This window comes from Melopsittacus undulatus, chromosome 9 (assembly GCF_012275295.1).
Source record: "Melopsittacus undulatus isolate bMelUnd1 chromosome 9, bMelUnd1.mat.Z, whole genome shotgun sequence".
Classification (NCBI taxonomy): domain Eukaryota; kingdom Metazoa; phylum Chordata; class Aves; order Psittaciformes; family Psittaculidae; genus Melopsittacus; species Melopsittacus undulatus.
Genome location: NC_047535.1, coordinates 5,799,111 through 5,821,008, shown reverse-complemented (window position 1 = coordinate 5,821,008; position 21,898 = coordinate 5,799,111). Strand labels below are relative to the sequence as shown.

Genomic DNA, 21,898 nt, shown 5'->3' with positions numbered 1-21,898 from the left:
ATGTTGTGTTATAGAATCATAGACTCATAGAATAGTTAGGGCTGGAAAGGACCTTAAGATCATCCAGTTCCAACCCCACTGCCATGGGCAGGGACACCTCACACTAAACCATATCACCCAAGGCTTCATCCAGCCTGGCCTTGAACACCACTAGGGATGGAGCATTCACAACTTCCCTGGGCAACCCATTCCAGTACCTCACCTAACAGTAAAGAATTTCTTCCTTAGATCCAATCTAAACTTCACCTGTTTAAGTTTTAACCTGTTACCCCTTGTCCTATCACTACGGTCCCTAATCAAGAGTCCCTCCCCACCATCCTTATATATTTATATACATATATATATATTGGATACCTAGATCTCTGCAGACATAGTGGGAACAATGCAACAGGATTGAATATACAGGGGATTTCATGAATCAAAGCTCAGTCTAAAACTGATGCTGATGGCATCCCCTTGGACCAAGGAGTAGCAACCCCAAACCAAGTCCTTGAGGCCCTGTATCTCTGCCATCAGTAAATCCATTTTTCAGTTAATTTAGGAAATTGAACAAGATCTTTACTTTCCAAATAAGGTTCGTTTTGTTTTTATTCAGTAGCTTTTACAAGTATTTTTTGCCATTGGTTAAGGGGGAAAAGAAGCAGGTGAAATAGCAGGATTCTTTATGATGGGCTGACAATACTGTATATGGCAGTTGTCCTGAGGACCTTCTAATGTCAGACTGTTTCCCTAGAAGAGGAGCCACTTCAGCAGCTCTTCTGACTTGGGGCTGCAAGTTATCTAAGCCTGCTGGTCTGAGTAATAGTTTTTTACTTGCCTGTTTCTTGGGAGCTGCAGCATCCTTTGCTGCCAGCTCTAACCCGGTGTGTGCTCTCTGGCAGTGAAGCAGAGGTGCTTTGGGATTAGTTTAGTGCAGTGCTATTGTTGTTATTTATTGTTATTAAATAAATTCCATATATTCCTGCATAACTGCCAGCATCCTGTTAAGTAAAGCTTTGGGTAAGAGCGTAGTTAAAAGCTGGAGTTCCTGGCTGGATAACACTGAGGATGTGAAGTTGTTCCTTATGGATCCCTCTTCTGATTATTAGCCAGAAAACCCATCTACCTTTGATGAGCTATTTGGTACAGAAAGGGTGGAGCAACATTAGGAAGGAAAGTGACCTTTCCCTTGTCTCATGAAATCACTTGGTTCCCATTATGCTGTTTTTTTCCCTTACTCATTTCTGCCATGGTTTATATGAGTGCCTCTTCTAAATGCCAGAGCAGCAATAGCCATTTTAAATATGGTTGCAATTTCATGCCCCCAAATTTCCTCTGTTATCTTTAATCTTTGATCATTACAGTCCCTGAATGTAGCTTTTTGGTAAGCTGCAGTTTTTATGTTACTGCTGTTTGGAATTAACTGGTCTGCTTCCTAAAAAGCCAAATGTTTAATCAATACATATCCTACTGTGTATAATAAATACATTTCTGCCATCACTTTTTGAAGAGAGAATGCTTTTCATTTGAGCCAAACAGTTTACAAAATGGTGATGGAGGGTTTTTTTGTTGGTTATTTATATTTTTAGAGATGTATAATGAGATGGATTAGAGCATAGAAATGGTATTGAAATTCAGGGGTGGGGTGGGGAGAGAAGTCTTCTACACAAATTAGTTAATTTTGAGCATTTGTTACATTAGCATTTGCTCCACTTAAGCTGATTAATTTCTTTGCATTGCGTTTGTTTCCTGGATAATAATTTGGCAACCTAATAATAAATTAAGCATTAAGAAGTGGGTTCGTGTACTGGAGTGTGCAATAGGCAGGTAAGTTGTTGTTTGTGGCTTTTTTCCTGAATTCGGGAAGAAGAAAATCCCATTTTAAACCAGTAATAATGGAGGCTGATTACTTCCCATCAACTCACTGGCTTGCAGGGCAGAATTTTCCGACTGGTTATTGCATGCACTGCTCTACTATAAAGTACAAGGTCTGTAAATTAAAGTTGGACCATAAGAGATTTAATCTGCAATTTTATAGGTCTCTAATCCAACAGTTGTTTTGTATTTCAGGCTTCGAGTCTATTACAGGGTTTGGGGGAGGGTTTTTTTGTTGTGCCTGGGAATTTATTTATTTATTTGTTTGTAGCATCTTTAAATTGTATTGTGAATTACAGCTGGGAAAATATTGATGCTTTTTCTTTTCCCCCCTCCCCAACTATAGATTAGGAACGGTAAACAAAGTTGTTACACGCTGAAGAATAAAGACTTGGAACGTGCTTCAAAAGGAGTAATTTACTTGGAACTGGATGTCCTATTTAATCCTGTAAGTTGAAATATTTTGTCTTTGCTTATCGCTGCTGTTAAGAAATGTGTCAATCTGCAGGGACAACAGTGGGGGATGCTGCTTTAGACACTGAGAGCTAAGCAAGGTAAGTCCTGACCTGGTTGTATCTGGTGGTGGGGAAGTATTATAGGGACGTCAGACCTCTGGGATGGCCCTTCCAGTGAATGGGACAATATGAGGTTAATTTTAGACTGAGAAGTGACCATGAGTGCCTTAGGAAGGAGGTGCTGATTACTGTATACCACAGCTTCATTTGCAACAGCAAAAAAAGCGCTTAATCTTTAGCATATTATATGTTACTTTTAACACCTCCTTCCTTCCCAAAAAAGCTGACCCATGATGCTCTCTTTCCAGGGTGTTGACAGGAAAATTAATGAGGCATGGACACATTGTGCTTAGTTTTTAGGTGGCTGAGTCGCTCTCAATTGTTTATGCCCTACAGACTTTTACCAAGTTAAATCCTATTTATTAAGGCCATCGTGGACTGCACCACAGCTCTGCTTATGCTGAAGTGATTCCAGCCTTGCCCAGTTTAACTCATCCCTATTTTTCCTAGCAGCTCCTCTGAAGTTGCTGAGAGGCTGAAAAGATTCTGAAATTCCTAAACCAACACGGGAGATACAAAGCTGAAATAACACACTTAAAACTACATGAAATATGTTTTCTTAATAATAATTATTATTTTAATGACTTTTTTTTTTAGATAAAAGCAAGTATTAGAACATTCAAGCCCCGAGAAAAGCGCTTTACTGAGGAGAACCGCAAATTCTCTAAAAAGGTGACAATTGTGTCTGGGCTAAGCTCTCGCATCAGTTTCGGAAACATTTGAATTGCAGTAGCAAGGTTGCAAGAACAAAACCTATTTATGCATAAAATGCCGAACACGTGTAAATTCTGCGTATTTCTGTATGTATTAAAAGGTTTGTTTGTGTTAACATGAAATTGCTTTCTGATCTAGTTTGCATCAGTCGTTCTGTCTTGTGCTTCAGAGCAGGGAAAATGATAGATGTGGATGTAGCATAGTTTGTGTAGCCCCTGAAGTTCAATAAGAGCCTTATTCCCTCCTTCGGGAGAGAAGAAACCATGTCTCAATTTGTTATTTTTGAAGTCGATATAATTTTAGAACAATGGCCATTATCCTTTAGTTAAATAGAGGTGCCTTATAAACAGGCTAAAATTCCCCATTTTTTTCTATGGACTGATCAAAACATGTAGAGAAGAGGTTGTTTTGATTACATTCTCTTGGGCCCCTTTCCTGAGCCATTGCTGTATTTTGAGAATGGAAGGGGAATGAAGGTAGGTTTGCATTAGTGTTTTATTTAGTTTTGGCATTGAGATGTGCTTTTTCTTTTTCTTTTTTTTTATAAGGGTTGAGGAAAACCTGGAAGGTTTGGATGTAATCAAAAAGCAGACAGGAGCTGGAGTGTGTCTCTGAAATAGAGGCTTTATTTGTAATATGTGCTCTGGCATGCATTTGTAGCTTAAATTATCCCTGTTTCTTGAAGCAATAGTAGGATATTAGAGTGTTTGATTAAACTCTTCTCCTCCTCCCCTCCTCCCACTCAATATTTATCAGATCTTATCAAGAAATGTTGATCGCGTGAAAAAAATCACCATGGCAATATGGAATACAATACAATTCCTTTGGAGCTGCTTTCTCTGGGAGTCCACGGTGAAGAGCGTGATAGCATTTGTGGTAAGTGGATTTCTTCTTTTATTGCATGAGGCTAAGTGGTGTAAGATCTCAAGTGTTACCATGCCTTCCTCTCCACTGGCATAAAGCCTTGTATCGTTTGCTGTTATTGGTATTTTGTAGCTATGTGACTTACAGGGCTGAGGGTTTCAAGGCAGCTTGGCCCACATTGGGCCTGATGGACATGGAAATTAGACTGCCAGGGACAGCCTTTCTTTGCTTGGTGCAGAGATGTTCACCACCCTGCTCCAAGGATGCCCATGGCTGCATGATGCCACCCTCCAAAAGCTGTGACTGTGAGGTGGCTCTGGAATTGTTTTATTTTTAAACATGGCAGCTGGATGATAGGAAAGGAAAGAGGTGGTGGCCAAAAGGGTGATACAGGGAGATGCCTTTGATATGGATGATGCAGTGAGCTGATGGGTCTTGTCCATTCCATCTTCAACTGCAATGAGGCAGCAATTTGCTAAATGTTATCAATGCCTGCTATGCCTGCGTCCCTATGGCAGATCTGTTCTTTTGATGGTAATAATACATTGCTTTGAAAGAAATTAAAAGGAAAAAGCTGGTCAGTGAGTTCTGCTGCGCTCTGCAAACAAAAAGCCAAGTTCTCCACCTGCCTGTCCCACTTTTCAGTTCTCTCCTTTTTCCTCTCGGTAGTAAACACCCCATTCACAGTTTTCACATAATCCACTCAAGCACAAAAAGGTTTTGCCTGCTTTTTATTCTGCAGTGTGACATTTTCTTCATGCTTGAAATGTTTGGCATGCCATTAAAGGTTGCGAAATCGTTTTGTGGTGGTCCAGCATGCAGAAAGAAAGTTTTTTGAGTTGAGTGTTTATTAAGCAATATTATAGTCACATCTCCAAGATTTTCTCCCCCTTTTACTGTCTGTGAATTATAAGTTGCTTAAGGGTTCTTTTGAGGAAAACTCTTCAGTGTATTTGCTGTAGATGAGTAAAGCAGACCATCCCTGATTGAAAGAACATCCAGAGCAAAAGCATAGGAGATTTCTTTCACCCTGCAGGTTAGAGAGATGATTGGTACACGAGAGTAGGTAGGATGAGAGGGTCTTTTCTTTGTATTTTTTTAATTTCTGTTGCTCAAAGCTGATTTAGATCATATCTAAAGTTAATGTTCAAGAGCTGATAGAGAGCTGAGTAGCTGGTGCCTTGCTGAAGCAGGTATGGCTGTGCAAAAGGAGGTCCATGGTTGTGCACAAGGGAATGGGATGGTCATCCACACCGGGGCTGGAAAGGATGTATGTAAAATGCCAGTGTTGATGTCCTACCATCACTGTACAGCAAGAATCTAAGCACGTGTTTAGGAGATTTCCTTTTAAGAGATTTTGCACCTAATACTTGTGAAGTTGCAGCTATGAAGTTCAGTTTTCTAGACAGGAAAAGTTTGGAAGTAGTGGAGAGGCAATAAAATAAGAAGGTGGAAAAGTGGGGCTACAGAAAAAGGAATCGATTCACGGTGAAAAGAAGGATGAGCAAGTTCCACATTCCAGATTATTAACATCTTTATTGGATACCATAATACTGCTGATTTCCTGAAAGAAAGTGGGTAATGGGAAAGGAATAAAAATACATGACTCTAAGAATAATTACCGCAGGTTTCTTTTACAAACCAAAATGTCTGTCTGGTTTTTTCCACATGGAAATAATTCAGCTCTGGCACTTAAAATGAAGTGCTAATTATGTATCTCCCTCTCACTATTTCCAGCATGTGTGTTTGTAGTACTGAAAATACGCACACAGCGTGGTAGGTGCAGCATCCCTCCCTGCCCCAGTCTGTGTGTAAAACCCACTCTTAGCAGGTTAAATAAAAGGTGTGCCAAATACTGCATTTTTTAAATCTTCATTCCCCACCAAGCAGCATCTATATGCCTTCAGTACCTGGCTGTGTATCAATTTAGCCTGTACCAAATTTGTCTTTATTGATGATCTACTTGTGGCTGATACTGAACACCAGAGGCAAGCAAGATGCACAAAGCTTCTCACCAGTTTTTCAGCTGGGTCCATGAAACCATGGCTGGTAGATTAAGTGCCAGCCCTGAAAACCATAAAATGCCCTTTAATTTGCCTTTTTTTCTTACAGACATTGTCTGTTGGGCCATAATCCCATAACCCATAACGGCAATAACCACTGTGACCATATTCTACATGTTTCACTTATCTTCACTGTGATAATCACAGTTTGGGTGGTCCTTAGGACCTTACCCCCTGTTGTATTGCCTTTGGTTTCCCTCTAGAGGTAGCCCTTGACCATTCCTTCAAGGGGGAATAAAGGGAAGGAGAAGAAGGAAGACAAGCAGATGGTATAATCATGTGAACCTTGTTTCTTAAGCAATCAGGCAAAACCCACTGCTGGACAGAAGGAAATATTTGTGAGCTCATCAGAGCATGGCAATAGGCAAGGACACGGTATCTTACACCTTTCTGTTTTAGTCTTCATTACAGTGCACCTCCCTCCCTATTAGTGCTGACAGCTTGTGTGTGTGTGAGAGAGAGAAAGAGAGAGAGACAAGGACATTAGCTAGTACTTCTGGGTGCACAAAAGAGGAACAGATAAAGAGGGAGGAAACAGGCAGTACGCAAGTGAATGAGAAAAACGCTATTACCATGTTTTCTCATTTGTAAGAGACATCATCCCAAGATAAATTTCTTTATTAGTTTGTAATTGTAAGAGGAGACAATCCAAGAACATGTGAGTAGATACATGTTTTTTGCTATAAAAATGAAACCATGTTTTTCGTCAGCATTCTGTGATTTTAATCTGATGATTTTTAAATCAGAGTTAATTGTGTAGGGACAGAGAATGCTGATTGGGCCTGCCCAGGCACAAATAAAATCAGAGATTTTTCAGGTTTAGAGGTTTTGGAAAGAGGGTTATAAAGGAGGTGAGGTGAAAAGCAAAGTTTCACTTCTGGTGATGTTTGCACTGTGCACACAGGGTTTGGGGCAAATTGGTACAGAAATTCTAGATGAAACATCCTGGGGTTGGAGGAGAGTCATACGCAGGTTTTCAGGATTCTCTCTAATGTACATTTCATCATTGGTCTGGTGTGAAAAATGGACACGTTTTTGCACATGCCTGGGAATATTGGGAATATTCTGAAAATGCTGAAAGTGTTGCCTCTAGTGTTAATAGTGTTCATATCCCTGGAAAGATCGTAAAAGACTTGTCCATGTGTTCTCCTCCATCAGTTCAGAATTTGGTGGGATTTGTAGATTTTTAAGACCAAAAAAGTTCTTCAAGCATCCTACTTTGTTTTATTTTGAGACAATTATCTCTGTATTCAATCTGATATGTTGTGTTTGGACTGCAAAATGTCTCTCAAGTATCTTTATTTTGAAGATACCCAGAGACATAATCTAATACATCCCTGTATGTTTTCTTCTCCTGTGCCTTATATTTTTCATATCCTACTCTGAACAATTTGGTCCCAGTTTCCAGGGTGAATGTTGTGTTTTTAGCCTCGTCCTCATCACTCCTTCCTTTTGTCACACCTTTCTCCGTTGAGACATCGCTTCCACACTGTGTTACTAGTGTCCAGAACGCTGGAACTGCATGGTGAAATGTGCCTAGAGGAATGTCTGCTCCAAGTCATCCTGTACGTCTGTGTGATTATAAGCTGTTTGTTTTTCTACTTGTGCATATAGAAACTCATGTTCTTACCTTTCTCTTAATTTTAAAACCAAATTTTTGGTCCTTTCTTCTACATGCAAACACTCCCTGCCTGCTCTGTTTCCCCTTCTTTGCTGGTCATGGAAGTTAAGTCCATAATAACCAAAACATTCTTGCTGCACAATATGTATTTTAAAAATATTATAAAAGTTAATTTTAGTCACAGAATGATTTTCCTGAGGAATTATGCATCATTGCACATTGTGCTTCTGATTTTATACAACATAATTACACCTTCTATTGACAGTTTTCTCTGCATTAATGGTAATTATGCCATTTAATGAAATTACAGTAATTGCATTAAAAAATATAATCTGGTGCAAATTAAAAGGATATATTGACTGCAATTTTTACTATCATATGTATTTTTTTTGAAGTTTGCTTTATTAGTTGCAAAGGACATCGGCAGGAGCGGGGGAAAGATGGGGGACCAGCCACCTCAGCACCTCCAGTGTGAGTGGCAATGCTGCTGCTGGTGTGCTTCATGGTCCCTGCACACTCACCCATGCCAGCATACTTCATTTTTACTGGCAGCATTTCCCACTATATCAGGTTTAGGTTTCTTGCAAATCAAGGCTGCTGCCAGGGTTGGGTACAGGTGGGAGCTGGTTTTCAGCCTCATTCCTAGCTGGCAGCTCAGGAAAGCCAAGGAATGCAGCACACACAGACAGTTTGCAGTGCCATTGCAGCGTGTCTGATAATTGTTTTATGATGGGTTAGTACTGGGAGGAAAGGAAGGAATACATGGAATATGTGGTGATGCAGCATAATGTGTTGGAAATACAGAGTTTCTGGTCAAACCAACTGCAGTTGTTTAATGGTGGGCAGCTGGGAAAAATTAAAGACATAGGATTACTTGGAGTAGTTTGGGTTTCCCAAAAAGCCAGCTGACGCAAGAGTGGGGAAGGCCTGGGGGCTGTGGGTGCTCAGCGGAGCTGCTGGGGGTTTTGGATACAGCAGGAAACCCAAACTTAACCTTTTGGGCTCCTCGCTGCAGAAGTGAGATTTTGGCATCTTCTCCATTAAGATCTCCAAAACTTCAAACCCAGAGAGATGTGGAAGATGCTCCATTTTCGGGGTCTGGGCTGTGGGAAATGGAAGCCTGAGGGTAAGGCAAGCTGCATGAGGTTGTTCATGTGTGCATTACTGTGCCAGTTTGCTTCAGTCCTAATCTGGGATATCAGCAGAGAGATGGGTTAGAATGTGTAGCCCATGAACTTGTGGGCATCTCTGTGTGTGCCATTTAACGTGCTGCGAATTAAGCTTGCAGTATGTGAGCTGGGTCCTGTTTCAACTCTACTCATAGAGGAGACACCAACCATCTTATTAAACATGAACAATTTTGTTATCCATGTTGAGCTGGGCTATATTTATACTAATGATTTACAGGCAAAAAGCCATTAACTTGTTGACAGTGTCCTCTAAAATTGCTAATTGTGTATATCAGTAAGAGGATAATATGCTTTTCCCTCAGGAAAGATGTTTGTTAACTGAAAATCTAAGTCTTCAGGGTTTACTTGGGGTAAACCGTTCATTCTGCATATGGACAAGTGTATCCTGCCTGTTATGGTTAGACTTGCCCAAGAAAAACACAGAATGTTCCAGTCCTGTTTGTACTAAGCGTAATTCAACCCTGGACATGACAACAATGTATGGGTAAAGCATCCTGTTTAACTCCTGCATTGTTTTGCAAGACTGGTTTTTATTTGTTTGTTTGTTTGTTTCCTTGATGGGAGGGGAATTATAGATCAGTAAGAGGAAATTCTTGGGACAAAAGTTGAAGAGGGCATATGAGGAAATCAGTGGGGCAGGGAGAGCAGTAACAGCTATGAAATCCAAACAATTTAGTATTGAGGCCAAATCACTAAGCATCTCTTGGACCTCTGGCCAGCCAAGCAGAGAACAGAGTTTAATTTTAACTGAGGCTTTGCTTATGATTTACTAATAGATGGGATTAATTCAATCTTCTATAGGGTGGGGATGGAAGATGTGTGCATACGTAAGCTTCCCTAAGATCTCTCTTCTTTTCCCCGTGAATTGTCTGCTAATTTTGAACAAGTAGTTCCCTGATACCAAGTGCAAACCACCCTGCCATGACTACATGTGTAACTGATGACAAGGATACAGTCTTTTTTCTCCCCCCTTTTTTTGCCTCCTCATATTTGAAGACAAAATATAAATCATTGTTCTCAGACTATTCGGGAACAGCATTAAAGTAATGGTAGATTAAAGTCTCCACATTAAAAAGCTAAATAAAATGAATAGATGTAATCCTAAAGAGAGAAGAATGAGTATTCTTCAAAAACTGAATAGAAACTTGGGAAAAGAAAAAGCTTTAAAAAGAAGAAAAAAGTATTAATGCAAAAGAGATGGTCTTTACTTCCGCTTTACTGTAGAGCTTTTGCTAAGGGCTTTTCTCAGCCTGTTTGCAGCTTGTGTTTTGCTACAGTTTTAAAGAAGCAGTCGGCAAAAGGACAAAATGCAGCTCATATTTAAATAGAAGAGGTGTAAAATAACACTCTGCTACAAAAAATTGTTCATATTTAAGCCCAGAGCTGGTGCTGGAGGAGCAGTGAAAGGCAGGGTTTCAGGAATTTGACCTAGTAAGTAATTCTTCAGAGCCCCTAACATTTCCTCCCTTCTGTAAATCCCTGGCAAAGGCACATCCTTAAAATTATTGTCTCAGACTGCAGTGAAAAGGCTGGATCAGAAGCATGTTTTTATTCCCAGCTATTAGATCCCAGTAAAAGCGTTTTTTCTAGTGACGGAGGGAAGGTTTACATCCTGCTTCCTCCACACTGCTGTGGCAGTGCCTGTGAGAACGCACCATTTGTGCATGCAGAGCGTTAGGAGCACGTTACCTGACACATGCAAGTAGCTGCTCAGATGAGAAACAGACTTCTCTAGACAATTAAAGGAGCTGCTTTTACTCTTCTCCCAGCAATTTTTACATTTCCAATAGTATTTTTCTATGGTTGAGGGGAATACGATTTAAGCTTGAGATCCCAGGCTCTGCTTTGCTGCAGCAGTTAAAATTCCTGGAATAGCAACAGTGATATTGATGATGCTGAGAGACACACAGCAAAGTAAACACATGTTATTTCCAGCTCTTTCAAAAATGCAAGAACAAACAAGGACAAAGTTAATAGGGAAATAACCACTTAGAAGCTTGACAACACTATAAACAAGATTTAAAAAGCAAAGTTTGAAGCTTTGGAGTTGGGGTGAAGTGGAATTGAGCAGAGACCAGTACAAATATCCCTTTTAACTTTGAAAAGGATAAATGGGTGTATGTTTCCAGCTCAGGGGTTTTAGGGATTTGTCTTTTTTACCAGTGAAATGTTCTAAAATAAATAAAAATAAAAACAAAACTATGTTTTGCATCTGAGGACTAATACTCATTTCCTACAGGCCTTCTTAGGCGCTTAGTCTGTATAGAGAGGCCCTTGCTTTTGGGGCTGGGGAGCTTCCTTTTAAATTAAGCTTATGCTGTGCTCATATTTTTGAGCAATAGTAGTGCTTTGTGTGCTGTGCACTTGCATGCATCACATAGGGATGATTCCCTCAGCCCTGGTAATGAAACAGACCTAAATCACTGCTTCTCACTCTTCAATTGAATTGTGTTGTTTTTAGTTGATGGTAAAGCCTTTTAATACCTCAGTTGTGTGTGTTTATAGTCAAAATATTTAAGTAAAAGCTCAGTCCTTCTGGAGGATAAGCCTGAGTATAGCTGGTCAGCAGGAATGTGTATGCAGGCATCCAGTAAAGAATTAAATCAATGAGAAGGAAATTCAGCTTTGTTACAGTATATAAATGTATCCCAATAAGGTGTCTCTATTAAAGCACACATATCTATCTAGCTATCTGTCTCTATAACTGGATTATAAATATATAGTTTTCATCTGTTTGGCTATTGAATTACTGCCCACAAAGCCAAGCCCAAATGTGCAAACATTTTATCTAATTAAAAAATAACGTAAAAGGGTTCTTTATAGGTAAAACTTGAACTGAAAGCATCCTCAAACACTTCTGCCTGCCTTTGTGCTCAAGTTGTGACCTGTTGGAGAACTCTGCTAGGCACTTGCATTTCCAGCTAATTTGATATTGCCTTTTTTTTTCCTCCCCTGGTTGAAGCTTTGTCATTTGTTTCGAAGCTGTCATTTGTATTAGTCTCCCTGGCTGATCTTTTTGGGCTCTCGTCAGGTGGTGTATGTTCTCCATTGTCTGCCTGGTCTTGGCAAGCTGTAGGTCCTTTTATTGCCATATGACGTGGGCGTGCTTGCAGCAGTAGCCTGTAATTATACCCACCACAGGTGACAGTTACAAGAGAGCTTTGGTAATAATTTTAGCTGCCTGATCTGATGTTTATGAAGAGCGAACCCTCTTTGTGGTCTGGCTGGAGTTTCCTATATTGTTTTGTACTTCAGCTGTTTGATTTCTGAAGCTTTTTTTATTAACTCCTAACATATAATATCTTGTGTCTTTTGAAGTTCTGAAGTTTTGTGATAGATTATTGCTGCCCTTATGCTGCTTTGAATATTGTCATATTTATTTTTGCATTTCTTGTATTTGTCTTGCTCTGTCTGGCAGGGTAAAAGCCTGTTGCTGGTTTTATTTGTATATCTAAAATAGCTGAACTCCTGTTTCTAACCACTTGTTAGTAAATATACTGTGCTCTTGAGGTGAAACTAATCACAGATTAGCATTTAATTATATATATATATATATATATATATTTATCTTTGACTGTTATTTAAGTATTTTATGAAATAACAAATTTGCTACCCATGAAGGCAGCGCTGGTTCTTTTACTCTCAATACAACTGCATAATTTGCAGAAGCCAAAGGTGAATTTAACTCATAATTCTTACTGTTACCTTACAAACCTTCATCCTGACATTAGGAATTTGCTACAAGAAATTGTGGAAATGGTTGAAATACGCGGTGCTTGCAAAGAGGCTTTTCTCTTGTGATATATTTCTTTTTGCAGTTTGGATTCTTTAGAGGAACTTCACATTAAATGTCTTGCACACCTTCTGAATTTGTGAGAAAGCAGTAATTTGTAATTCTTATCAAATGACTGGTAGGCTGGAAAACAAGAAGAATTTACTTGTGAACATTTCCTAGCTTACGTGGTCCTGAAGAGACCATGTTCTGTATCAGGATCCAGTAATTTTTATTTTCCCAATTTTCCCGTTGCCTTTACAGAAAGTTCACTTTATTCCTAGATTAGAAATTGCATAAACAAAGATGAAATTCATATTCTAAGTTTAATGATGCTGTATCTGTGTGAGACTCATAAAATGGGGGTGTGAGAGAGAAGCTATTTGCCCACCGCTATTAGAAATACTAGAATTTGAGAAGCTTATGTGTAAAATTCCCAGAGTTTGGCATGGAATTGCACTATGCAAGCTGGATGGAAAAAGGCATTCAGCTCAGCCCAACCAAAAAAATAATAAAGGTAGGAAACCCATAGTATCTGTTATGCAAAGATATGTATTACGAAGTTATCGTTAAAAGTAAGAATTCTTCTACTTAGTGTGCTCTTTTCCCCTAGAACCCCAGGTGTATTGATTTTCTTTCAGTCAGGATCTACTTGGTTTTGTCTCATTATTCACATTCCTTTGACCTGGCACCTCTTGGAAAGTACTTTAGAGCACTGAGTTTTACAGGAAGGTTGTAGATGTTGACTGTTATCTCGCTTGTCATTGGTGGAACAACCCTATCAGTATTTTGTGTTTCTTTTCTTCCCTTTTCTTTTTTTTTCTTTTTTAAAAAAGGCAAATCCTTTATTTTTAACTCAGATGCAGGCTTAAAACAATTCCCTTGAAACATAAATGCAAGTTTAATCATTATTATGTGTATTTTAGTTTATTATGAGGGAATAAGCAGAGATGTATCTGTGGGTGGTTTAAATCACTGCAACTCCATTAACTTTCAGCAAATTGATGTTACTTTTAACATCACTTAAAAAATCTCCATGACTCTTTTTGGGGTAACTCCTGTGCGAATTGGAACAGCAGCTTTCCAGAAGAGGAAGAAAATCCTGTAGGTGGCGATGGACCCTCACGAATGAGCCAGCTCTGGCTTTTTCAGGCTTTTGTCAGCTTTTTCTGGCAGGTTTTCTTTCTCTTGCTTGAACTCTTTTATTTTTAATTTAATTCACCCATTCTCCCAGCGCTTAATCTAACACTAGTTGCAGAAATCGTGACAACTGGAAGAATTTTCCCATTTGAAGGTAATGCAACATTTTGGGTTTATGATGGAGAGAGATGCACCTTGAGGGCTTTCTCTTAAGGCTTTCCTCTTCTTGTGGGGCTTTTTTGGCTATTTTTATTTTAAATAAGAAAGAGTTGGAGCCTTTACAAGATCTGAAATAAAAGGGGATTAGCATAGAAGCTACAGAGCAAATCCATTTTTTAAAAGCCTGTTCGCTTTTAGTTTTACTTTCCTTCAGTAGCAACTAAGATGTGCTTTGACTTAGAGGCTTGTCTTAAGCAACCAGGAAGTTCTTGGGTTGTTTAAGGATAACAATAATAACAAAAATACCCTAAGTCAGGATATGTCCCTTCCATTATATATATATATATATATATATATATATATATATATAAAATTAGGAAATAAAGCTGGAGCAATGGGATTATTGAAAAATCCCAGAAACCTGATTAACAAAATCTGCACTATTAATTATTAATAAAATTTACTACTGCCACAGTAAAGGATTACACTGGTACCAGTAGAATCAATAGAGTTTTACTTAATGCAAATTAAATCTGTTATTCTTGTGACATCCACACTGTAGCCAAGCTTCACTTGGTCTGAGGTGGGGATTTTTTTGTTTGTTTTCAAGGCAGTGCTGTGATTTTCAGAAGTGTTAATAAGTATGTAAAGTATGTAGTGATTTGTACAAATCTAATATGCTGATTTATTTTAGCCTTAACATCACCCATGTAAAGTCAGCAATGTTTACTGAAAGATGAGCTCATATGTGAGCAAAAGTCTCCACTAAAACAGCCTTTATTTACTCTACTAGCTCAGGTTCAGAACTTTTTACTTGCTTTTGGGGAGAAGTCACTGTCTTCTGTATGTCCCTTCAGCTTTCATCTTTTAATGGAACAGAGGAGTTGCACAGCTCTGTATCAAAGCCAATTGTCAACTTTCATTAGATGTATTCTATTGTTTGTTCGAATTAGAAATAACTGCATTACACTTTGACTTTGAAGGCTTGTTTGTTTTTAAATATACTAGGTATATGTGACCTTTTTGTCATTTGTGATGCACTTGGTTTGGCAAATCTGAGATACCCATTTAAACAGCAGCAAAAACTATTTTTAATTCAGGTTCTTCACAAAAGTCACTTTTTGGAGGTCTAGAAAGGTAAAACAAAATCCAGTAGCTAATGCAAAGCATTGATAGACTCATACAAAGTATTGTTAGCTAGCACTGTCCCTCAAACAGACTACATGGGGGGAAGAAAACCCACTACTTAGTGAGACTGCAGCAGTGGGTGGGAATCCAGTTAGCTGGGTTTAAAACCCCATTATGCATTGACCATATGAGAACAGTTCAGATGTGGCCTCACTCGGAACGTGATGGCAAGAAATTCTAATTCCATTTAGAAAAAATAGCACTGAGCAATATTTCTTCAAATGTTTAGAATATTAAATTGAGAAATGCATAATTGATACAATGATGTTACCTCTTTTTTGTAACCGAAGGTGCCCATCATGAATTAGATGAGGACTTGTGCTAGCAGTTAGGAAAACTTCCCCAGGTACTTCCATGTTACACGTTTGGGAAAATTATTTGCAATGATATATTTCAATTTCCTTAATAAACTAGACCCGACTTCCTAATTCCCTTTCCCTCAAGTCCCTCCACGGGGGTTAAGACATGAAGTATTTTGAAATTATTATCAGAGAACTGTTTCTATGAATAAAAAGCTAATCTCTGCTTTTTTAAAAATAGATTTAGATTCCAAAGCTGGGAAATAAACAGGGGTGGTAGAAAGGAAATATGAGATTAATAAAAATGAGGACATTTTGCAGAGCTACTCTGGATTGTTTTAATCTTTTTTTTCCCCTTTTTTTCTGGGAAGTGGTACTTCTGTAACAGCATGCATTGCAGTGGCTCTTCTGCTTTCTGTTTTAAAAGTTGTATGAATACTAGCAGAGATAGTGGTCCTTTAGTGCCCAATGAATACCGCCTCACACACTGATACCTATAGTAACACATACAGAGTGACTATGAGATCAAATGCTCTGGTTAAAAAGCCTTAGGGAAGCATTATGTGTCTGAGGTCTGATCTATTGTCTGGGAGGTCGGAGAGTGTTAATGCACTCTGCAAAGATTAGACTCCCTCTCTAATTGCTCCAACACTTCCTTAAAGGATTTAAACAGGCAGGAAAGGTGATGCTCCTTGTCAATTTTTGTCTTCTGACAGCTGTTGAAGTTTATCTGTCTTTCCATGGAGACCACTACATCATATAAACCAGGCAATGTCAAAAGCACAAAACATGAATTAGGACTGAGAGCAATGAATGCTATTATTTACAACTTCGTTATTTCAGCTTTTAAATACTTTAAGGTTTGGGACAGGACGCTTTCACATGCTGTGCTTGTGATGGGAGCTCCCAAAGTCCCACAAAAAGTTTAACTCATTGAGTTTGATGAAAAGTCACCCTTTTAATAATTCTAAGTGGATCATATTATTGCCTGCATCCCTTAGAGCACATCTGGTGCTTCCCCACTGCATCTCCGTGGTATCACATCAGTGCGTGTAACAGCCACAGTCATTGTGTGTGTTACTGCTTATTTATCAAGGTGCAGTGCTAAACCTGAGCTACTGTGAGGCACTGTTTGCTATTTACTACTAATTCTTCCTTTCCCTCATGAAGTCTGGTAAGACTTTGATTTCCCTTGGTTCATAGAATCTAAATCCATATAAAAGCTGACTCAAAAGCTCATGCAGGAAAGTTTTTCTGCTGCTTAACCACCATGTCCACACTGGCAAGTGCCTCACCCCCGTCACTGGCTTTATGAATCAAAATAGATATTTGCCCAATTAAAACCAATTAAAAGAACGAGCTTCTTATTTTGAAGTGTAGCTATTTGACAATCAGCACCAAGTAGTGTTGCTGCTGGTTTAGAGGACTAGCCTATTCTAATGGCTTATGTTTGCAAAGGATGCTTCCTTGCTTGGCAAAGAGCTTTAAGAGCAGGGGATTAAAAGGGGAATTACTGAGAAAGGAGAGAAGCACGGCTCAACACCAGGAGAATTTGGAAGATTTAATATTTGGGCAACAAGGCCACAGCATCCTCACATTCACAGCAGGGTAATGTTAGTGCAACAAGAGTGGAATTTGACCCATCTCTTTAGAAACGTCCATTCCTGTTTCCCAGACAGATGTGAGTGCGTCCTGCTTCACTGCAGCTCCCACAACGTGACAGGTCCTGCTAAACAGAGAAGCCACCCTGTAGTTATTTTTTTCCTGGTGGATCAGAAGCATTTTAATTTGATAGTGTCTGTGTTTTTGCTAGTCTTGCAGCATCTAAATGTGTTGGTGTATATAATCAATTTCACACATCCAAATGTATAAATTTGACCTATATAAATATACATCTATTCAATGCCTCTTTTCTAGGCGCTGAGCAGATGACTAATACAGCTGTTCAAAGGAGAAAAGGATTTTTTTTCCCTTTTATTTTTTTAAGAAAAAGCCCTCTTGGCTCTGAATCGGAAATTGAGGAGCAGAATTCATCAAGTGTATTCTGATCGTTCTCACATGGGTAGTTCCTCCTTCCCTTCCTGCCTAGCATGTTCCTTTGCACTGTTGCTATATTACATGAAATGTTTCATCTGTATATAAAAATTAAAAATTCAAGCAAAAATCTGGCCCATATGAAGAACAGGCCCTTTGGGCATATGGTTCATTATGCATATTCGTTTAATTACTAAAACACTTGGGATGTCTCTACTGCCCTTGCTTTCAACTTGTAAAGTTGGATCTGTTCTGCAGCACAGAATATGTTGAACAGGCATGTGTCATAAAGGACTTCAGTTTTCTCCTACTTAAAACTCTATATTATGTTCTTGGCTGGATTGTTAGGATTTACTGAATATTAGTTCGATCCTCTGCATCAAAACAGCAGTTTGGGGTCTCTTTTTCCCTTAACACCTTCTCTAACCCAAAAAGGCAAGTTTTACAGTGGTTAGTTCAGAGCTGTGTTTAGTACCAAAGTAACGTGAGACTGAGGATTTAGATTTCAGGCACATTCCCACAAAGCACCTAAAGTCGCACATTGAAGCTGTATAACTTTTATTAGCTAAGAAGGGATCGCTGTGATAGTGTGACTTTAATTGATTTTCAGGGCAAACAGGTGGTGATGGTTTAGGCATCCCCTAGTCTCCTGCCATTCCTAATTTGGAGCTGCACATATAATAGCTTTATTAAAGCAAACAATCTTCTGGCTGTAGTTTTACCTGAACAGCTGCCTGAAATTGCGAGAGTCTTGCAAGTTGGGGTTTTTTCAGATAGTTCTGTGTTTTGGAAAACAAGATGCTATAGGGCTAGTGGAAAATCTCTGTTACACAGTGTTGCTGTCAATGCTTGGGATTTTTTTGTGTCACTGCTGTTGTTGCTAGCTTACAATAGTAACGTATTTAGTGTATAATTACAGTGAGTCTCCCAGTCATCTTCATGCATTTGTTCTGTAGTGAAGCAATTTTGTCACACTGCAGATTATGAAATGATGTAATCACTGTCACTGTTCTTGGTGTGTGTCAGGTGTGGGAAGGGCTGGGGTTCAACTACCATTTTTGCTCTCCTCTTGACTGTGGAAAATGCATTGTGGGTTGATGAGAGATTCTGGGCTCTGGCATTGGGCTGTGAGGGGGAATCCCAGGTACATCATAAAGAAAGAGAATAGTCTGAAATTCTGTGCCTGAAGGGATATTGTCTTACTGCTTTGGATGTGCTTTATAGGTGTTGTTAGGTTTCTGGTTTTGTAATCTAAGTTTATTGTTTTGTGGTGGTTGTTATTAATGATTTTTATTTATTTTAATTTACTTTTTCTGCTTAGTTTCAGTCTGAAAACATTTCTTTAGGACTGGAAGTTTTTGGAAAGGAGGGTATGGGACAGTTTTGCAGCCTTAGAGTGTACAAGCATCTATTTCTCATTTATGTGGGTTTACTGCAATTTGATTATTATTTTTCATATATATATTTTAATGCCATAGCTGAAGATTGCCAGGGAAATAACCTTATGTGTGATCTTTCTGCTACTGAACACTGAATGAACTCTAATTAAACATACTTGCTTTATTAAAGCACCCTTTTTCCCTTACTAATTCAGATCTAATATATAGTATGAACGTGAAGGAGGAAGTCATTAAAGTAGTTTAAACACATCCTATTTGCTACCAGTTGGAACCCTCGGTCGAGAGCCCAAAGTTAAAGAATGCTTCCACCAAATCCTCTTTCCACCCCTGTACAATTACGTCACCGTGTGACCCTCACTGCTAATGTTTCTCACAGTGTTAACAAATATGTGTCCAAAGTAAGTGGACATTTATCAGCTCAGCTAATGATAAATTTTTTCATGACCCTTTTAAGGTGTTCACCTTATCCAGAATAAATAAAATTAACCTACATTTTTTCTTCCTTTTAAATAGCACAGATATTTTTTTCTGACACTTTTGGGAAGAATTATTTACTATAAGATCAGGCTTTTAACTTGCATAATGCCTGTCTTCCCTGAAGATAGATCATAACTTTCTGCATGAGAGTAATACTGAAACTATGACTCTGCTGATAAACAAACCAAAACATTAGAGATAAAAATGACCATTTAATTCAGCTACAATATAAAACAAGTTTGTTGGTTTGGTTTTTTGCGTGCCAACTTCTCTTTGTTTTAGGATTTACTCCATTGCCTTTGTCTGTGATAGAAATAACATGCAGATTTATTCCCCTGACCCACTCCCAACGGATTACCCCAAAAGATAGAAAACTGTTGTAATATTTTTTCCTGCTTTTTTTCAATTTTAAGCTTTATTGCTTGAGGGTCTTAACTGTATTTTACTTGGCACAGGAAATGTAAAATATGTTAGATAAAAGCATGAGGGAAAAATTAGACCAGTCAGCATGCTGGCAAACAGCTATTTCTTCAGTGTCTGCAGCCTAAAAGGATTTGAAATCTTTTACTCTAAAACTGTTGTATGTACATAAATATAGAACCCAAACCTTGTAGTGTTGTAGTTGGGTTTGGGGTTTTTTTTCTTCTTTCTATTAAGCTCTTTTGGGTAAGGGATAAAGAGTAAGTATCAGCCGCAAGAAGACTGGATAGAGGCACCCAGTTAGACTTGTGTTGGGCTGTTAGGCTTTTGGCTTTAAATGTAGGTGTCTTAAAGGACCAAGATGACACCTCCAGTCACACACTGTTTTGTGTTGAAAATTATCATCCACGCTGACCAGTTTAACAGATCATCTTTAAATAAATGGAATGTAATATGTGAATATTAACTTACATAAACTTAGCAGGTGTTAAGTTCAGTGAAATAAGCTTGAACCAAGAAGCTTTTTTCTGACTGCTCATGAAAGAGAGATCTCTTAGGATCTTGGTTTTAATTTTCTAGGCTGGCTAATCTCATTAATATAACAAAAAATCAAAATAAAGGAAAAGCCTCACTTTTTAATTAATTTTATTTTATTTTATTTTTGTTCCTCTCTTTCTGATTCTAGGTATTGTTATGAATAAAGAATTAATCCATTAAACATATTACTGGCAAAAAGTAATTCAGGATCAGAGTGTGAGCATTTTGTGTTTGCAGTCTGCAGCGTAGCATCCCACCCTTCCCTGATGAAGTTACCGGCAGCAGTGTCCCAAGAGGGTGTTGGAGAACAGATTGTAGTATTGTCAACTCTTCTGATTTCACTGTTACTTTTGCAGAATAACATGGTTTTTCTTAAAGCTCCATTTCTTAGAGTCCTGTGATTGCACATGAATCACAGCTTTCATTTAAAACACAAATGAGTTTCTACTTCCTGACAGCAGAAAAGAAAATGAGATCCCCCTGAAGAGTCTAAACCAGACAGTGATAAAAAAGACCCTAACTCATATTAACTTAAACTGTATGAGATTTTTTCTGTTCTTTGGGTTGGTTTTTTTTGGTTGATTATTTCATGTCTTATTTTGTTGGGAGTGGGGGGCACTGGGTTTTTTCTTTCCCTTTTGAGCATTCAAACTGGTGTTAAAATTGTGACCCTGATGACCAAAGTTCCTATCCTCCAAAGGCTTTATTCTATCATTCCTTTTCCTTGTTGCATCCTCACATGTAATGTAAATTGTCAAGCACAAGTTGGATGTTTTGAATTTGTTTCTTACCCATTAACCTCATCCTTGACTATTTTCTCAGCAAGCTGCATCTGGGACAAGCAGAGAAGGGACATGTGGGTATGGCAGCAGGACATGGATTTGCACTGTGTCGTTTAGCCTGTGTAGACAACAGAGGTGGGCAAATGTGGACATGTTGTTTGTTACCCAAAGCATCTTCTGAAAAATATCAGGTAGATTTAGATGGTAGCAAATTGTTCAAACATACCCTTTATTCCTGCTTCTTAGTTCTGTGCAGTCATGCCTGTTATACAGACATGTATATTTTGTGGCACAATTTGATGTTTTGGTTTGGATTTGGTGTTCTTATGTGGGTTTTTTTCTGTGTCTTTGTTTTTAGATTCCAATTGTGTTTGCATTTGCTACGGAAAGCTTGTGTAGAAAAGCTAAGCTTTTTGCTTGTGATACACCCTTAACAATTAGTAAATTGTACACTGATGTGTGGAACAGTGCAGGAATTGGTAATGTAGCATAAATATTTAAAGACCTCTATTCCTTCTGGTCATTTTTGATTTTGGTCATCACTGTTCAATACAGAGCACGTTTCATGCTGCCATTGAGACGCTCTGCATTCTTTAGCTGGGGACACAAAAATTGAATGTGAAATAAATAGATTTCTTCTGATAGTGCTGGTTTATTTAAGTATAATTTCTCTTCCTGTCATGTTCTTCATTACTGCATTGCAATGAAGGAGTGATTCTGCTCATAACTGACCCCTTCTTGAGCTCCAGCTTGGTGGCTGTGAAGTGGCACTGGAGTGCTCCCAGTTGGATGTGGGAAGGAGACTTATT

The 21,898-nt window shown here is 38.6% G+C and overlaps 1 protein-coding gene across 2 annotated transcripts in view; it reads left to right on the top strand.

Annotated features, from left to right (window-relative positions):
* Positions 1 to 21,898, top strand: part of MCTP2 (multiple C2 and transmembrane domain containing 2) — a 122,438-nt gene that overhangs the window by 72,433 nt on the left and 28,107 nt on the right. For both annotated transcript variants that reach the window (XM_005148772.4, XM_031048683.2), the window contains 3 exons: positions 2,201 to 2,302; positions 3,027 to 3,101; positions 3,900 to 4,019. In XM_005148772.4, the coding sequence (XP_005148829.3) occupies positions 2,201 to 2,302; positions 3,027 to 3,101; positions 3,900 to 4,019 (297 nt within the window). The remainder of the gene's footprint in view (positions 1 to 2,200; positions 2,303 to 3,026; positions 3,102 to 3,899; positions 4,020 to 21,898) is intronic.